General features: G+C 47.7%; 1 protein-coding gene across 3 annotated transcripts in view; it reads left to right on the top strand.

The window, feature by feature from the left end:
• opn4a (opsin 4a (melanopsin)) overlaps positions 1-20,156 on the top strand; it is a 118,800-nt gene that overhangs the window by 57,173 nt on the left and 41,471 nt on the right. For 2 of the 3 annotated variants that reach the window (XM_072491835.1, XM_072491837.1), the window contains 2 exons: positions 1,940-2,143; positions 15,615-15,786. In XM_072491835.1, coding sequence (XP_072347936.1) covers positions 1,940-2,143; positions 15,615-15,786 — 376 coding nt within the window. The remainder of the gene's footprint in view (positions 1-1,939; positions 2,144-15,614; positions 15,787-20,156) is intronic. The other variant, XM_072491836.1, reaches the window with a different exon arrangement.

Below are 20,156 nucleotides of genomic sequence, written 5' to 3'. Positions count from 1 at the left end.
GAAGTTATCCCTGGTGTCCTGGCCAACATTCCTCCCTCAACGAACCTAACAAATAAACATTGTCACATTGCTGTTTGTGCCCAATTTGGCTGCTGCATTCACCACACGTCAACACAGAATTTTGAGGTAGTCTGCGGTAGACACCACTCACTCGGGAGGAGGTCCTTCCTCACCGAGCTGCTGGCCAATCGGATTGGCCAACAGCTCTCTAGTCCCAACAGAGCAGGGAGGGAAGGTGAGGCCCTTATCAGTAGGCTTCGGAGGGGAGAGGGGGCATGTTGAGCCTAATGTTGAAAGGAGGCTGCTCTGACAGAGTTTCCCTCCCTCCTACCAGCACTCCCAGCTCGAGGCCTGTACCAGGTGTAATGTCAGGCCCCTTTCCCCAGACCTCCTCCTGCCAGACTGCAAATTAAGGTTGGATGGGAAACGTTGAATGATTGGCTACTTAAGGGCCTCAACTGGGGCAAGGCAGGCGGGCCTGACCCACGCAAGCATAGAATTGCAAAGAGCGGGCGGGAATCTAGCAGGAAGACCACCGGAGAAATGTTACGCTCATCCATAGAACATAGAACATAGAAAAATACATCACAGAACAGGCCCTTCGGCCCACGATGCTGTGCCGAACCTTTGTCCTAGATTAATCATAGATTATCATTGAATTTACAGTGCAGAAGGAGGCCACTTGGCCCTGCTGACAAACCCACCAGCAGGGGGGAATCCTAAAATTCTGCCCAACATTTCAAAAATTCAGACGCACCCCATTGGCTATTAAAAACCACAGTCACCCGGTGATGGTGACAGGCGCTATTTAAATGCCAGACCTGCTTTCTGATAAACTAGCTGTCAACTTATCTTGCTTTATGTTAAAAAAAGTTACAACTCGTGACTTTTACACTAAGCGGGGGGGGGGCGGGGGGGTAAATCATCCGGCCCCACCCGCCGCAGTAATAGTCGTGGGCAGGGTGGAAACTTTGATGGACCATTGAAAAGATCCGGGAATTTTCAGTCTCGGAGTGGGCAGGACGAGAATATCCGACCATAAATCTCAAGATTGTTCTCTCCTGATTCCCAAGACGGTTGGGCTGGCATTACTTTAATTCAGACTCTCCCACCACCTGTAACAGCAAAAACCAAATTGTTCCTGGTTGTACCTGTACGGTTTAGACAGTAAACTCTTCCCACACTTTGTTTCACTTTTCTTTCTGGGTTGGTTTTACTCACTTTTTTTTTTAAATCCTCTTTCGCTTCTGGATAATCAATGTTCTTCATCCTGCCATTCACACCGACTGCAAGCACCTCTATTGTTTCTGGTCCCATTACCAGTCCCTCTGACCCTGCGCCACGAATTTGTGTATCATTCCGCCCCCCCCCCCCCCCCCGCCTGTCTTTTATTAGTCACATGCTTTCCTTATCTCCCACCCATCCCCACTTTTCCTTGCTCAAAACCTATTACTTTTCCCGGTCCTGCTGCCAGACCATCGACCTTGGAACCTGATTCTCTTTCTCTCTCCCCAGATACTGGCAGACCCGCGGAGTATTTCCGCCATTTTCTGTTTTTGACTTCTGCTCTCCAGCGCCTGCTCCTGTTATCGGTTGTGACCCGCACCCACCATGACCCCAAAAGGGCGGAGCTTTACAGTCCCGGCAAGAAAATACGGCGAGCTGTTCAAAAGTCCCATCGACTCCGGCCGGAGCGGAAAACCTCGCATGGGGGGGGGGGGGGAGGGGGGCTGGAAAATTCCTGCCTTTTGAGTGGGAGATTCACCAAGCGAACCTTCGCTGATGTTCGATGGCGGTCAACGTTGTAATATTCCAAGCCCTCACACCAGTAAATTAACCCAATGTAAATCAGGTCTAAGACTAGACATTAACCCTTAAATAGATGTTGTTTCTAGAGTATCTGATGCCTCTCTTTCTACCCCTCCCCCTCTTCTCGCAGTCTGTGAGCTGTATGCTTTCTGTGGCGCCCTCTTTGGAATCTCCTCGATGATTACACTGGTTGTCATTGCGGCCGACAGATATATTGTGATCACCCGACCCCTGACTTCCATCGGAATGTTGTCCAAGAAGCGAGCTGTCTCCATCCTGATGGGAGTCTGGTTGTACTCGTTGGTCTGGAGTCTCCCTCCTTTCTTTGGCTGGAGTAAGTCTGACTGAAAGCTGCTGTGTGGGAAATGCCGATATTAAATTGTTTGGTAGGATGTGCGACGACATTCCCGCGCTCGGTTACACTCTGGCGCGTTAAGCCTCTGCACTCGACAGACACCTTTGCGATCAGCTGAGAATTACCCTCTTCAAATCCGGTAGAACTTGATGGGTTCTCTTTCCCACTCTCTGAAGCTGGATTTTAAGACTGGGGGTGGGAATCGGAAGCCACAACTTTTTTTCCGGGTCTTTAATGCAACCTAGTGGAGTGGGACGGGAGAAGCAATCACTCTTTGGGATTTGATCTGCCCTCCACCCCCTCCACCTTGATTGGCCTGGAGGTAGTTTCCTGTTCAATTCAGGGATGTGGGTAGGCTCTCAAAGTTGGGGGGGGGGGATCAATCAAAGGCCCCCCTTTGATTCTTTAACATAAAGGTGCCCGCTCACCAGCCTTTTCAATGAAATAATTTGAAAAATACAAACAGGGCAAGCACACTGGTTAGCACTGCTGCCTCACAGCACAGGGTTGAATTCCGACCTTGGGTCACTGTCTGTGCGGAGTCTGCACGTTCTCCCCCGTGTCTGCGTGGGTTTCCTCCGGGTGCCTCCCGCAGTACAAAGATGAGTGTGTTAGGTGGATTGGGCACGCTGAGGAAGGGATTGCGTGGATAGGGCAGGGCGAGTGGGTTGCCCTTTCAGAGGGTTGGTGCAGACTCAATGGGCCGTATTGCCTCGGTCTGCACCGTAGACATTCAATGATTCTATAAAACGGTGATTGGACCATGCAGTGCGTTGACAGACTCGTGTCAGGTGCTCAATTCACATCACTACAAGCAGCAAGTTGACTGTAGAGTGTAAACAGACTGTGGTCAGGTTTGTAATCTTGACCACTTGGATTGGCCATCGTCCAGTCAGAGTTTCACAGCAGAGTTAAAGAGAGGATCTTGTCGGGTGCAGTGCCTGTCATTCCCTCAGTTGTCTTTCACTGTTAATGAATCATTTTGGAGAACAAAGAACAGCACAGGAACGGGCCTTTCGGCTCTCGAAGCCTGTGCCGATCACATGTCCTATCTGCCTGTATCCTTCTATATCGTGTCTGTTCACGTGTCTACCCAGATAAGTCTTAAAGGTCGCAAAGAATAATCATTCTCGTAGGTAAAGCAATAATCATTTTTGCACAGCAAGGTTCGATAAGCAGTGTCGGGTTCCGTTAACATTTAAAGGGAAATCCAACCACCTTATTTATTTTTAATTCTTTAATGGGATTTGGGCAAGGTCAACATTTGTTGCCCATCCTGAATAGCCTATGAACTAAGTGGCTTACTTGGCCATTTCGGAGGGCAGTTAAAAATTAACCACATTACTCTTATCTGGAGTCACATGTAGGCCAGGCCAGATAAAGGTGGCTGACTTCCTTTTTCTGAAGGACATTAGCAAACCAGACAGGTTTTCATGATAGTTCCATGCTCGGCATTCCTGAGGCTAGCTTTCAATTCCAGAATTATTAATTGAATTTAAATTCTACCAGCTGCCTTGGTGGGAGTTGAACCGGTATCTCCAGAGCACTATTGTGCGACTCAGGGTTACTAATCGCGTGACACTACCGCTACACCACCCATCTCGCCCCCGATTTTAACCAGGAGAACTATCCCACATGATTGTAGGTTTTTAAACAAAAACAAACTTTATTGTGTGTAAAAGACTTAAACAAGACCAGCACAATTAACTTAACAACACTATTAATCATGAGATTAAACTCTACTCGCATTTCATGCGATATATGGTGAAGAGTTTGTTATGGGCCAGGCTTTAAAAACTGAGTATTATGGAGTCCAAATGATCTACAACCTTTATGTAGAATTTGGCTTCATTTCAGGTGTTTCTCAACAGACTTCTTAGGCGCTTTTAATCAACAAAAAAGCTTTATTCTAAGATTTTAGTTGACATTTGTATAAACCCACACAGCAAGAATTTTTATCAATTACAAACATAAAGACCTCACGCAGCTACAATAATCTATGTATAACCCTTAATGAATTCCTCCTTAACTGTTCCAATTCAATAACAAAATCCAAGTAAAACCAGAAACCCCTTTTCAAAGACGTGGCCATTCTCACTTGAATAAGACTTGTTACTAATATTCTGTTCCCCTTTTCAAACAGCAGGTTTGAATTCCTTCCACAAAGCAATTATCTCTTTTAAGTTACCAAGCTGTCTGGAAACAGCTTTTAAAATGAAGAAAGAGAGGCAGGCCAAAAATAATCTGTTTTCTGTCTGAGTCCACAGCAGCCAAATGTGAAAGCGAAACCAGAAATAAGCTCCCGGAGCCACAGCCCAGCTCCACCCACAAAATAACATCACTGAAGCCATGTGATAAGACAAAAACCTTTCTTTAAGGGACACTCACATGACAATAGCTTTACTCTGCTTACAGTGATGGCCAAACTACCTATTTTGGTTATCTTCTCTCAGTGAGCTCACCACACATACATTCCAAACTGCAACTAAAGGTCTCGCTCAGCAAACATCCAAATAAATTGAAACCATAAAATCGCTCTAAATTCCACTAATGTCCATGACAACGTGGCATGCTCGAGGAAGTCCTCAAACGTTCCTTTAGGTTAGGATCCTCATTTAAAGCTCCTTCTTTGATTTGAAGGAATACATTGACTTTACAGCCCTTCAGGATTTTCTGCACGCTTTTAAACTAATTAAACTGTAACTCCGAAAAGGAAAACATCTTTCTAGATTTCTCTCACTACAAGAATTGTTGATGTCATGCCTCCCGCTCTTGAATTAAGTAAGCCTACTTGCCGGTTTATGATTTACCTTTCTATATGTTAACCTCTTAAGTCAAAACAACGCCAACCTTTTAAGTGTCATAAACTTCAAGCTTGTTTAAGCTGCATTTGCCATATGGTTACTCATCGGTTCCCCAATTAGATGCCCCATTCCCACAATCGAAACTTAAATTCCCAAAACTAAAAGTAGAATTTGAAAACACACGAAGCGTGAATTAAAGTGTCACGTACTTGATCTGTTTAAATGGTGATAACTGAAGTCAATATACTGACCAGGGCACCGAAGAACTCCCAGCAGTACATTATATTTGACCGGGCAGAGGTGACATCAACTTAGAGTTTCATCACCATACAGAACCTTTAACAATATAGCAATCCCACACACAGCCTTGGACTAAGATATCCATCTAGATTATATGCTCAAGTGTCTGAGGTTGAACTTGAACCAACAACCTTCTGACTTAGAGCTGGGCTGTGGTTGCCTAGATAGTTAGGCCAGAATTTTTGACACCATATTTCAGGAAGGCGGGATTGATGGTGGTAGGGGCTACCTGCTAACAGGTGCTGGGTGGCAATTTAATGGCCTGTTAGAGCCAATTGTCAGAGTCAGAGGCTAGCCTTTTCCCCCCTCTCCTCGCAGGCTGCGGAGCTATGGTGCTCTCTGTGGTGCCCTCTTTAGAATCGCCTCAATAACCACACCGCTTGTAATAGTGCCCTCTGGGATCTCCCCCAGAACTGGCTAGCTGGAAAGGTGCTGCTTGCCGACACAACACAAGTGACTACCAGGGACTAGGCCCGTTGCCTGGAGGCCACCTCCCAGCAGCCAGTGCTTCAGGCGAGCTTCAAAACCTTCCCCCACCTGCCTGTCCACTGCTCCAGCCGCAGGCTGCTCTGTGGAGGGATTCCTCCTCCGGGCGGCCCTGCTGTTGAGGCCACCTTTAAATGTGCAACTTTGAAAACTTGCACAGGAGATGTTCAAAATGGAGGGCTCCCCCCCCCCCCCCCCCCCCCCGCCCTCCCACTTATCTTAGTCGCAGGCTGCAGCCTTCTCCGCATTGCTGGGCCTCCAGTGGGCTCTCCAGCTTCGAGAGCCCTCCCTTCCGTTCTTAATTGGATGCCAGGCCCAGAAGAATTGCAGACGGGTGACTATTCCCACAGAGTGAGGGGCCGTGACCCCCATTTGACCCCAACAACGGGGTCCTAACTCAAAACCTTAAATCCTGTCCTTTGTTTCCAATGAATAGCTTAGGGGAACGAGAGGTCACACAATCTGAAAGTTATGTAAGGTTAGCTATAAGGATGTGATTCTTTTCCAAGTTAATAGTGGATCCGCTGACTTGTGCATTGAACACTGATTCACTGAATTTTTCTCCATGCGAAAGCTGGCCCAGTTTCTGACTCTCGAGGAGATCATACGTACAAGGGGTAGATGACATTAATTTGGGCAGGGTATCCTCCTCAGCTAGTTTAAGTGGCCCCAAGAGGATTAGGGAGGGATTCACAGCACCAGGGGAAATGGGGTCAATTCTGACTTTGTTGTGTGGGAGTTTACACGTTCTCCCCATGTCTGCGTGGGTTTCCTCCGGGTGCTCCGGTTTCCTACCACAGTCCAGAGGTGTGCAGGTTAGGTGGATTGACCATGCTAAATTGCCCCTTGGTGTCCAAAGGTTAGGCAGAGTTATAGGTATGGGGTAGTGGGTCTGGGAGACCAAATGGCCTCCTTCTGTTGGGCTTTTATAAGTTACCAAAAGCAGAATCATGTGGTTAAAAGACTGTCAGAAACAGCAGAGCGCAAGTTTGCAACTCCTAAGTAAAGTTAAACATCTGCTTGGTGCTTGGATGAGTACAGTTGGGTAGGTGCTTACTACTACGATTAGATAGAATTGTGAAGATATCATCCTGTGATTCATTGTTTGAAAGAAATGTTACAACATCCTGGGGCGAGTGTGTGGTCAATTCCAGTCCCACAGGCCCCGGATTCCCAACACAAGTGGATTAACCAATAAAGCATATAAAGTTGTTTCGCCCCTGACTGTTTCAATGACTTGCAGGCACCAGATTTGTAATTGAAACACACAACTTTATTTATAACAAAAATGGAGATAATACATGCAATAATTGGGAGGTTATGCTGCAATTGTATAAGGTGTTAGTGAGACCACACCTGGAGTATTGTGTTCAGTTTTGGTCTCCTTACTTGAGAAAGGACGTACTGGCACTGGAGCGTGTGCAGAGGAGATTCACTAGGTTAATCCCAGAGCTGAAGGGGTTGGATTACGAGGAGAGGTTGAGTAGACTGGGACTGTACTCATTGGAATTTAGAAGGATGCGGGGGGATCTTATAAAAACATATAGAATTATGAAGGGAATAGGTAGGATAGATGCGGGCAGGTTGTTTCCACTGGCGGGTGAAAGCAGAACTAGGGGGCATAGCCTCAAAATAAGGGGAAGTAGATTTAGGACTGAGTTTAGGAGGAACTTCTTCACCCAAAGGGTTGTGAATCTATGGAATTCCCTGCCCAGTGAAGCAGTTGAGGCTCCTTCATTAAATGCTTTCAAGATAAAGATAGATAGTTTTTTGAAGAATAAAGGGATTAACGGTTATGGTGTTCGGGCCGGAAAGTGGAGCTGAGTCCACAAAAGATCAGCCATGATCTCATTGAAAGGCGGAGCAGGATCGAAGGACCAGATGGCCTACTCCTGCTCCTAGTTCCTATGTTCTTATGTTAATTATAACAGTATAACGGCTATCTACGACTCCCCAAGCTACGACTCCTCCCCCATTTTTACTGTCTCACCTTTATCCAAATGCCCACAAGACAGATGCACAGAGAGGAAGGGGACGGGCTAAAATAAAGACGATTAATAAGAAATGGGAGATGAGTGTCTTTACTTCGGATGTTGAGGCCGTTCTACCAGCCGGCTGTCCTCCCAGGATGCGGACTGATTGGAACCACTGGTTGGGTTGCTAACGAGGATCTTCTGGCAGGAGCATTCAGTCAGAACCCCGAGGCTGTAGGGTTTCCTCTGGGGAAGTCACTTTGCCTTTTATTAAACTGTGTCTTCACTCAAATGTGTAGTTCTTACTTGTTTCTAACTCCACCAGAATGGCCAACAGTTGTTCTGAGACAAGGTCAAGGTTCCCCATGAGAGTTTAAAAGGGTTGCTAAACTATTAAAACTGAGTGCAGCTGGTGGCTTGTCTCGATGTCCTTAAGATTGTCTTTGTCTCCCCTCAAACCACTGAGAGCTATCTCAACCTGAGTTTTACTCTTACTTGGTCTCCAGTCATAGAATTTACAGTGCAGAAGGAAGCCATTTGGCCCATCGAGTCTGCACCGACCTTTGGAAAGAGCACCCCACTTTTTGGTGTTTTGGTGTCCTTATCTGAGGAAGGATGTTCTTGCTATGGATGGAGGGCAGCGAAGGTTTACCAGGCTGATTCCTGGGATGGCAGGACTGTCATGAGGAGAGTCTAAGTCGGTTAGGATTATATTCATTGGAGTTTAGAAGAGTGAGAGGGGATCTCATAGAAACTTACAAAATTCTAACAGGATTAGACAGGGTAGATTCAGAAAGAATGTTCCTGATGGGGGAGTCCACAACTAGTTTGAGGATAAGGGGTGAACCTTTTAGGACTGAGGTGAGGAGAAATTTCTTCACCCAGAGTGTGGTGAATCTGTGGAATTCGCTACCACAGAAAGTAGTCGAGGCCCAAACGTTTGATTTCAAGAAGGAATACGATAGAGCTCTTGTGGCTAAACGGATCAAGAGATATGGGGGGGGAAGGTGGGAACAGGGTATTGAATTTGACGATCGTATCGAATGGCGGAGCAGACACGATTATCCGAATGGCCTCCTCCTGCTTCTGATCCCTATGAATGTTTCTAATCTGAGTCCTCAGCAGCAGAACCCGCCTGGGCCCTCCGCCTTCCGAGGAGCTGGTAAACAAGACAGGCAAACAAAGAATCCGTTCCCTCCCGACCTGTCTTTGCCAACTCATGCCGGGTCGCACACTGAGCCTGTAACTGAGCTGGTGACTGCGAGTGTTAGGTCAAGTGGCGAGGCCTCTTCACCAGCACTGTGTTGCGTTCTCCCTCCTCATGCTGGGGCTGTGTCTTGTCCGGTGACAGTTTCCGGGTTTCTGGAAGCAAAAGGGGAAGCCTGGGGTGAAGGACGAGTTACCATGGTCACACCGTCAGCAGCTTGCTTCTCATGGCAGGGAGCCATGAGAGCTGGGAGGTGGAAAAGGCCCAAGGCAGGGACATTCTATCAATGGTCTCAGTGTTGCCTGGTGGCCAGCTCTCTCACAGCCTTCCCCATGACGCTAAGAACCATCTCCTCCTTGTCCATTCAGAGACAGGACACAATGGCAGCAGTTGTGGTGCAGTGTGTTCAAGTGACGTGCCTGTCATAGCTGAATAGCTGGAGGTGTGCAAAGTCAGGAAAAGGTGGGTTTTGAGGCCGGCAGAATTGGTAGTTGGGTAACATGGAGTATCTGGATATTTGGGATGAAAATGAAATGAAATGAAATGAAAATCGCTTATTGTCACAAGTAGGCTTCAATGAAGTTACTGTGAAAAGCCCCTAGTCGCCACATTCCGGCACCTGTTCCGGGAGGCTGTTACGGGAATGAATCCCGAGTGCCAAGGAATGTTGCAGGGTGAGTGATAGAGGGGAGAATTAATTTTATAGCAATTGGACGCTTAATTGTGACGGGTATTAATTGGGGTTCTGCTGTGCTCATGTATGCGGGGGCGGGCGGGGGGGGGGGTGGTGGGGGGCGCATGCAAAAAGAGGGGTTGTCCGTTGGAGCTGTGTGTCTCTATCAATAAAGGTTTCTAAGTGCTTCAGGACTAGGCTCCGGTTATCTATCCAACACCTCTCGGCTGTCTGAGGGGCTGTGGTGCATTGGGCAGTGAGAGGTAGGCAGGGAGGTAATATTTTCACCCTCTCCAGCTAGATTGGAATCGGTGAGGGCAGAGTGCAAGTTGTGAGGTTTAAGGGGCTAAATGTAATTTACTGCTGTTCCCAAGTCTTTCACAAACCATTGGTTGCAAACATAATTCCAAAGACTTGGTTACCCTACTATCAAGTGCCGATGTGCACATATCATTGGTGTCCTTTCTGAGGGAACAAAAATGAAATTCTGCTTGCAGTGTCCCTGTTCTTGGAGTATCTGAACAACAGGCCAACCTTAGCGAAAGCTCGAATGCACTTTCTGCAGTATTCAAACCCTCCAGCCTCGTGGGTGGGTTTTAATGCTCCCCGGGTCCTTGGACATGGATGAACCTCTTTTCAAATAAAGCTCTTTATTTACAACTACAGCATATCAACCACTGTGCTCAAATAGTTTGCTACGGGGCTGATTTGTTCAACCTTTTACATGTCAACGACCCAGTGCTCAGACTCAGCACATTCGTGTAGAAATTCACCTCGCTTTGAGATGCATTTGGTCACGCTTGGAGCCAGTTTCGAGTCAGTGATGGCCTCGCGTACCATCCACAAGATGGCACTTACCAACTTACCAAGGTTCATTAGGCAGCACCTTCCAAACGCACGACCACTACCATCTAGGAGGACAAGAACAGCAGATTCTTGGGACCAGGGGACGGGTCGGTGGCACAGTGGTTAGCACTATTGCCTCAGCGTCAGGGACCCAGGTTAGATTCCTACCTTGGGCGTCTGTCTGTGCGGAGTCTGCACGTTCTCCCGTGTCTGCGTGGGTTTCCTCCGGGTGCTCCAATTTCCTCCCACAGTCCAAAGATGTGCAGGTTCGGTTATTGGCCATGCTAAATTGTCCCTTAGTGTCCAAAGGTTAGGTGGGGTCACGGGGATAGCGCAGGGGTGCTTTTTTGGAGGGTCGGCGCAGACTTGATGGGCCGAATGCCCTCCTTCTGCGCTGTAGGGATTCTATGAACACCACCACCACTTGGAGGTTCCCCTCCAAGTCACTCACCATCCTGATTTGGAAATATATCACCGTTCCTTCACTGTCGCTGAGTCAAAATCCCCCAAATGAATAAATAAAATGTTTCTAAGTTACAGAGAATTATGAGTTACTGACATGATTGATTGATTGAAGGAGAGAGGGAGTAGTGCTAAATTAATGCCCATAGGTTAGTAGGGGGGAATGTGCAACAAGACCTGTGTACCCTTGTACACCAGTCGCTGAAGGTAAGCATGTATGTGAAGAAGACAAATGGTATGTTGGCCTTCATTGCGAGAGGTTTCGAGTATAGAAGCAGGGATGTGTTGCTGCAATTATACAGGGCCTTGGTGAGGCCACACCTGGAGTATTGTGTGAAGTTTTGGCCTCCTTATCTGAGGAAAGATGTTCTTGCTCTCGAGGGAGTGCAGCGAAGGTGTACCAGACTGATTCCAGGGATGGTGGGGCAGCACGGTAGCATAGTAGTTAGCACAGTTTCTTCACAGGGTCCCAGGTTCGATACCCGGCTTGGGTCACTGTCTGCGCGGAGTCTGCACGTTCTCCCCGTGTCTGCGTGGGTTTCCTCCGGGTGCTCCGGTTTCCTCCCACAGTCCAAAGATGTGCAGGTTAGGTGAATTGGCCATGCTAAATTGTCCTTAGTGTCCAAAATTGCCCTTAGTGTTGGGTGGGGTAACTGGGTTGTGGGGATAAGCTGGAGGTGTGGGCTTGGGTAGGGTGCTCTTTCCAAGAGCCGGAACAGACTCGATGGGCGAATGGCCTCCTTCTGCACTGTAAGTTCTATGATGTATGAGGAGAGATTGAGCTGGTTAGAATTGTATTCGCTGGAATTCAGAAGAATGAGGGGGGATTTCATACAAACCTATAACATTTTACAGGAGTGGACAGGATAGATGTAAGAAAAATGTTCGCAGTGGCCGGGGTCACAGTCTGATGTTGCGGGGTAGACCATTTAGAACTGAAATGAGGAGAAATTTCTCAGAGAGTGAATTCGCTACCACAGGAAGTAGTTGAGGCCAAAACAGTGCATGTTTTCGAGAAGCAGTTAGACACAGCTCTTCGGGCGAAGGGAATCAAAGGATAGGGAGCGAAGGTGGGATTAGGCTATTGAGTTGGATGATCAGCCATGATCATAATGAACGGTGAAGCAGGATCGAAGGGCCACATACTGCTTCTTTTTTCTATGTTCCCATGTAAAATTATTGGTCCTATCTGAATTGATGCTCCTCTTAGCTAATAATAGTCCTAATAGCAAGGTCAGTTGATCGAACCCATTGTTGGAGGACATTTCTGGCAGTAATTATTGAAACATGAATTCATTCCAGCACAGAAGACCATTTGGACCATAGAGTTGGCCCGAATTCTTCTGAAGATCAACCCAGTTAGTTGCACTTCCCTCACACTTTCCTCATAGTAATTATCCTCCAGTAATTATCTCTCCTCCCAGCATTTCTCCAATTCTCTCTCCAGCTCCTCAATCTGTTTTCACACCCTATCAGGCAGTGCATCCCAAATCCTAATTAATCATTGGATATCAAACTTCTTCCTCATGTTGCCTTAACTCCAAATTCCACGCCCTCTTGTAATTGACCCTTCAAAGATCAGAAACAGTTTCGTTTTATTTACTCTCCCAGTGTTGCAGAGTATTGAATCATGAGGTCGACGCACTCGAGCCTGGCTTCGCCCACAGTCTTCATCCAAACACATTATTATGAAGCATCTAAAAACAGTTCCTGTGAGAGCGAAGAAAAAACACTAAAATCAATAAACATAAGTGAGGCCTACCACCCGTCAGCTGACATCTAGTTATGGCAAAACATTTTGTCGGACACAAATTATAGATTGTAAACCATAAATAGACAATTACCCATTGAATGAATATCTGTTGAGCATTTAAAGTCCAGCCTCATATAAAATGCATTGAGTGTTCCTTGAATAGAGATGGACTGTCACTGAATTAAGAATTGTGAAGCCGTCCTTGAGAAAGTCTTTACAAATATCTATATAGGATTATACAACACAAAAGATGGTTATTCAGTCCAGTGTGTCAGTTTTAGAATCACATAACTGCGATCTTATTTAGAGGCCATTTCAATACCGTTAATTGAGGTCACTATATGCAGGTAGATCACTCACTACCTTCATTAATAACACCATGGCCACTTTGGCTGGACACTGGCTCATGAGCAAGGCCACCAACATAGACATAGACATAGAACAATACAGCGCAGTACAGGCCCTTCGGCCCACGATGTTGCACCAAAACAAAAGCCATCTAACCTACACTATGCCATTATCATCCATATGCTTATCCAATAAACTTTTAAATGCCCTCAATGTTGGCGAGTTCACTACTGTTGCAGGTAGGGCATTCCACGGCCTCACCACTCTTTGCGTAAAGAACCTACCTCTGACCTCTGTCCTATATCTATTACCCCTCAGTTTAAAGCTATGTCCCCTCGTGCCAGCCACTTCCATCCGCGGGAGAAGGCTCTCACTGTCCACCCTATCTAACCCCCTGATCATTTTGTATGCCTCTATTAAGTCTCCTCTTAACCTTCTTCTCTCCAACAAAAACAACCTCAAGTCCATCAGCCTTTCCTCATAAGATTTTCCCTCCATACCAGGCAACATCCTGGTAAATCTCCTCTGCACCCGCTCCAAAGCCTCCACGTCCTTCCTATAATGCGGTGACCAGAACTGTACGCAATACTCCAAATGCGGCCGTACCAGAGTTTTGTACAGCTGCAACATGTTCCATTCCTGTACCGGCTGTAGTTATTCATGAAGGCCCTGCCTTCTCAACCATGAGGTGGGGTGACCCTCGGGTTAAATCACCACCAGTCACCTTTGAGGGGGAGAGCATCCTTTGGTCATCTGGGACTATGGTGTCTTTACTTTACTAATGGTTGGTGCATTTTGTAGAAGGTTCTGTGGATCCTGCCTCTAGGCTTGAAGGGATCAAGAACAACAACAGGACACACACCTATCATAGAATACCTACAGTGCAGACGGGGGCCATTCAGCCCATCGAGTCTAACTGATCCTTGGAAAGAGCACCCTTCCTAGGTCCACACCTCCAGTCTATCCCCGTAACCTAGTAACCCCACCTAACATTGTGGACACTAAAGGGCAATTTAGCGTGACCAATCCACCTAACCTGCACATCTTTGGACTGTGGGAGGAAACCGGAGCACCCGGAGGGAACCCACGCAGACACGGGGAGAACGTGCAGACTCCACGCAGACAGTCACCCAAGGCCGGAATTGAACCCGGGGCCCTGGCGCTGAGGGGCAACAGTGCTAACCACTGTGCCACCGTGCCATCCTTGCTGTTAATCTGCACGTGACTCTTTCCAACATTCTACAGTATTCTCCCAGAGCAAAAGCGTCTGAAGATGTGGAATAAACAAACTCATATTGCACACCACCGTTCCCACCCACCAACCTCAGCCATGAATGTTCTTCACTCCATTTTAATACAGTTCAAAATATATATAAGTGGGTGGGGAGGTACATCAAAGGGTTTGATAACAGATATGTAAACCAGTGAGAAAGGAGTAAAACACATCTCGGGAGCCAGACTCGAACCCGATTGGAGTATCACAGCCTTGCTAGGTGAGTGAAACGTTGAAACTTCGAGCAATATTCCTCCTCCATTGGATTAGGATTCATACTGCAGTGAGAGGGCCAATCTGCTCATTCTCTCCCTGCACCCCAGCCTAGCCTCTCAAGCCAAAGGGACACAATATTGTACCATGTCAAAATAACGTACTAGTCTGCTGTTAATGTGCAATTGAGTGTCCCTTGACTGTGCCAAGTGCAATTGCAGTTCGAGCTTCGACTGCAGATCAAGAATTGTGCCTTTTTGTGTGGAGCAATCAATTAAAAAGCTGAGACGTTTCCGATTCCAGCACTGAGTGTGAAATTAGGCAGACAGATAGACAATCAGACAGACATGGAAACAGCAGGTAGGCAGAAAGATAGACCTATTAACAGGCAGCAGACAGAGACAGATTGCCAGACAGATATACAGACCGAGAGATATGGAAACAGGCAGGCAGGCAGACAGACGAGCGAACATGAGTAGGCAAAAACCACTTTGCCATTTATATGGGGAAATGAATCACTGTTAATATCACTTATCATTGTTCAACAATGTTTTATTTATGCCAGACATTTGAAATGCAAGATAAATATAAATTCATGTCTTTTACTCCTTTTTTTACCTCCTTGCTCCTGAGGGAACTCATTTTTGCTGGAGTAATATTGCCAATCACTCCCCTTTTACATCATTCAAGCCGCCATTCTTTTTCTGTTATCCTCGGCAATGAATGTTGGTCAGTTAATTCCTCAAAATGCTGGCTCCATCAGTTCAATAGCTCCAACTGGAAGGACAAGGGAACATCACCCCTGCGAGTTCCCCCCTCCGAGTCGCTCACCACCCTGACTTGGAAATACATCGGCCGTTACTTCACTGTCGCTGGGTCGAAATCCTGTAACTCCCTGCCTAACAGCACGGTGGGTGTACCCACACCACATGGACCGCAGCGGCTCAAGAAGGCAGCTCACCACCACCACCTTCTCAAGGGGAAATTAGGGATGGGCAACAAATGCTGGCCTCGCCAGCGACACCCAAAGCCAAGAATAAATAAAAGAGATTGGCTGAAAGACAGATTACTGACAGTATCTCCAACGTTTTTTTTTTGCTTGCTGTATCTAGGTGCCTATGTGCCTGAAGGATTAATGACCTCCTGTACGTGGGATTACACCACATTCACCCCATCTGTCCGAGCTTACACTATGCTCCTCTTCTGCTGTGTCTTCTTCATACCTTTGGGAATCATCATCTACTGCTACGTATTCATCTTCCGGGCCATTCTTTCCACCAACAGGTCAGGCCAGCATTCTTCATAATGAACAGCTTCACCATTATGTTTTGAATCCGTGTTGGGGAAGTATTTAATGTGACGCAAGGCGCCATTTTGTTTTGCCATTTGACTGTACAGCAGCTTTGGGATTTATTTTGTGGGGGGGTGATCCATACTCTCTACGTTCTCTCCAGAGAGCAGTCGCCCAGTGCCCATTGTGAGCAATGCTTTCAAGTTCCCATTCGTTCGATTCGCAGCTGGATTTAGGTTTTCCTGACGTGTGGCTCTGCCGAAGAGCAGGTGACCAACACAAGTTTAATGGCCGCAGAGGAGTCCACAACGAGAGGCGTAAAGAAACTTGTTTTTATTAACGAACAATTATTTACACAATATACCCCAGGTTCCAGCCGGGACTACTCCTCTAGGCCTCCATTCGGGTCGAGCTTTCATTGACAGACTCCGTTACTCTGCTGATGGGCCCCCCGCTCCTCAGCGGGGAAGCTCACAGGGGCTGGTTTAGCACAGGGCTAAATAGCTAGCTTTGAAAGCAGACCGAGGCAGGCCAGCAGCACGGTTCAATTCCCGTACCAGCCTCCCCGAACAGGCGCCGGAATGTGACGACTAGGGGCTTTTCACAGTAACTTCATTTGAAGCCTACTTGTGACAATAAGCGATTTCCATTTTCATTTTCGTATTCTACAAGGCTAATTGGTCCGTTTCCATAGGTCTCGTGTCGATTACAACAGCAAGAAATAGGCACGGACCCTCCAGCCTGCTGCACCATTCAAATAAGATTGTATCTGATCCAATGTGGCCTTAACCCGATCTTCCTGCCTGGCTCCATAACCCTTGATTCCCTTTTCAAACAAAAATCTGTCTAACTTACCCTTGAAAATATTCAGTGACCCGGACTTCACTGCTTTCTGGGGATGAGATCCCAAAGATCCGACTCCACTTTTACGGCTGCTCCCCACGATCCTCGACTCCCCTCTATTCTGAGAATCTATCTATCTGAACCGTGAATATATTCAATGTCCCCCACCATTCTCCTGAGCGGAGAATTCCAATGATTCATGCCCTTTAGAGAGAAAGAAAATTCCTTCTCATCTCCATCACAACTGGAGTACTGTGCGTAGTTCTGGTCACCACATTACAGGAAGGACGTTATTGCTCTGGAGAGAGTGCAGAGGAGGTTTTTACAAGAATGTTGCCAGGGCTGGAGAATTGTAGCTATGAGCAGGGATTGGAGGGGTTCGGGTTCTTTTCCTTGGAGCAGAGAAGGTTGAGGGGTAACATGATTGCGGTGTACAAAATTGTAAGGGGTAGAGTAGACCGGAGGAACTAGTTTTCCTTGGCAGAGAGTTCAAAAACCAGGGGTCACAGATTCACGCTAAGTGGCAGAAGGATTAGAGGGAACGTGAGGGAAAATCTTTTATGCAGAGGGTGGTGGGTGTCTGCAATTCGCTGCCCGAGCTGGTGATGGAGGCAGAGACCCTAAACTCTTTTAAAAAATACCTGGATTTGCACCTTTAAGCTGCAGGGCTATGGGCCGTGTGCAGGAAGGTGGGATTTGACACAACACCTAGGGGCAGCACGGTAGCACAGTGGTTAGCACTGTTGCTTCACAGCGCCAGTGTCCCAGGCTTGATTCCCTGCTTCGGTCACTGCCTGTGCGGAGTCTGCACGTTCTCCCTGTGTCTGCGTAAATTTCCTCCGGGTGCTCCGGTTTCCTCCCACAAGCCCTGAAAGATGTGCTGTTTGGGAATTTGGACATTCTGAATTCTCCCTCTGTGTACACGAACAGGCGCCGGAATGTGGCGACTCGTGGCTTTTCATAGTAACTTCATTGCAGTACTAATGTAAGCCTACTTGTGACAATGAAGATTATTATTATTATGTCTTTGGTCAGCATGGACAAGATGGCCCGAATGGCCTCTTTTGTGCCATATCTTTTCCATGGTTCTATAAATGGGAGACCCCTCATTTTGAAATTATGTCGCTTGTTCTAGATTCCCCCAGAAGGGGGAACATCTTCTCAGCATTTACCCTGCCAAGCCCCCTGAGAATCTTCTGTGTTCATTCATTTCTCTTTGATCTTGATTTTACCAGGCTGTGATGGACAGCTTTCATACACCGTCAGCTGTGAGCGTTGTTTCATTCATCTCCCTTCACGGTTGAGTGACTTTGAAGTGGTCATCTGGAAACAAACGGCACTTAGCTCTGTTTGAAGTGGTCCAGGAGCTGTCAATCAAAGCTTGATGTTTAGAAACATTGTGGTTAGTTTCTCAGCAACAAATGTTGGCCCAGCCAGTGATGCCCACATCCCATGAATGATTTTTTTAAAAGGCCCTTACAGTACAGGACTGAGATCTGTGGATTTCGCCCAGAGGTTTCCACTTTGGCCACAATCAATGATCCAGGTACGAATTTCATCCAAAATTGTTGTAGTTTCTGATGAAAATCACAGACATATTACCAAACTTAAAATCTGCCTGGAACCAGTGTATTTGCACCTAAAAAGAAGCTTAATTGTTTCCACCTCCACAAAGGACAGCCAGAGGATGCAGATATGAGATAAATAACGTTGAATTTTGCAGAAAGCCATGGTCCGTAACCCTCTGGGGTGATAGATTGGGGTTTGGGGAGGGAGGGCCGGGTGAGGGAGCGGAGGGGAGACCGCCAAAGGCTGCCCCACAGCAATTCAATGGGAGGAGCAACATTAATTACTTTGAGACAAGACTTCCACAACTTTCTCAGGAGGAAGTCCTGTTGATGCATGCTCCGCCGGGACCCCTCCCCCCGCTGGGTTGACAAGCAATCTCCAGTGCAGAGGAGCAGATTTGACAGATCTGACAGATTTCAGGCAGGTGAAAATGCGCAGTAGCTTCCGGGAAGGCAACCTGCTGGGTTTACCAGCTCCCCGCTCCTCTGCCATGGGTGAGGGGCATAAAATCCAAGGTTGTCAGATTGGAGCGGCGAATACTGTATCCAGTAAAAAAGCAAAGCAGGTTCAGTCGGCAGTTAGGAAGGCAAATGCGAGGCTTCCGGGTGCGGCGATGACCAGCTGAGTCGCACGTTTCGGCAGCTCCCGGTGGAACGGACTTTTGGGCTCTTAATAAGAGCCCCAACGGCAATTTTAACGGCTAAAAGCACTGTGCGGTGAACCAGAAGGGAATCCCCCCTGAATACGGATGAAAAAAGGAGAGGAAGGTGGCCGGATTGCGGTGGATCCTTTAGAGCAGCGGCAAGGAAGGCAAGCAAAAACCAAGATGGCGTCGGAAGGTGGAAGTTTAATATGGGGCCCTGAACAACACGAGTTTTTGAAACGCTGTGTGGAAGAACTCAAAAAGGAAATGAAGAAGGAGCTGTTGGCCCCGATATTACAGGCGATCGAAGGGCTAACGGAGGAGCAAAAGACCCAGGAGCGGGAGCTTCGGGTCGTGAAGGCAAAGGCTGCCGAGAATGAGGACGACATACAGGGCCTGGTGGTGAAGACGGAGATGCACGAGGCACACCATAAACGATGTGTGGAAAGGCTGGAGGCGCTGGAGAACAACGCGAGGAGGAACAACCTAAGGATTCTTGGTCTTCCTGAAGGTGCAGAGGGAGCGGACGTCGGGGCATATGTGAGCACGATGCTGCACTCGTTAATGGGAGCGGAGGCCCCGGCGGGTCCGCTGGAGGTGGAGGGAGCATACCGAGTGATGGCGCGAGGACCGAGAGCAGGAGAAATTCCTAGAGCCATAGTGGTGAGATTCCTCCGTTTTAAGGACAGAGAGATGGTCCTTAGATGGGCAAAGAAAACTCGGAGCAGGAAGTGGGAGAACGCGGTGATCCGCGTATAGCAAGACTGGAGTGCGGAGGTGGCGAGAAGGAGGGCGAGCTTTAATCGGGCCAAGGCGGTGCTTCACAAAAAGAAGATAAAATTCGGAATGCTGCAACCGGCAAGACTGTGGGTCACATATCAAGGGAGGCACCACTACTTTGAGACGGCGGATGAGGCGTGGACTTTTATCGTGGAAGAAAAATTGGAATGAGCGGGTTATTAAAAAAAAAAAGAACGTTTGAAACAAAGTGGTGGGGCGAGTATGGGGGGCGAAGAGGGGGGTAAAAAGGGGGGAAAGAGGAGTTTTATGTTATTAATCCTGCGATGTGGTAACTTTTCTCTCTTCCACAGGAGGTGGTGGGGGGAGGAAAGGAGGTGGAAGAGATGGGGCGTTGGCCATTGGGGGCGGGGCCAAGGGGGAAGCGCGGGCTCAGTTGCCGCGCTATGATAATCATGGCGGGAACAGGGAAGCAGGAAGGAGGGGGCGTTGCACGGTGCGAGCCGAGGTCACGGGGGGAAGCCGAGGTCGGCCAGAGTTTGCTGACTTCTGGGAGCAACATGGGGGGTG

This window comes from Scyliorhinus torazame, chromosome 28 (genome assembly GCF_047496885.1).
Source record: "Scyliorhinus torazame isolate Kashiwa2021f chromosome 28, sScyTor2.1, whole genome shotgun sequence".
In the NCBI taxonomy this organism is placed as follows: domain Eukaryota; kingdom Metazoa; phylum Chordata; class Chondrichthyes; order Carcharhiniformes; family Scyliorhinidae; genus Scyliorhinus; species Scyliorhinus torazame.
The sequence above is the reverse complement of the archived record's forward strand: the minus strand, read 5'-3'. Positions and strand labels throughout refer to the sequence as shown.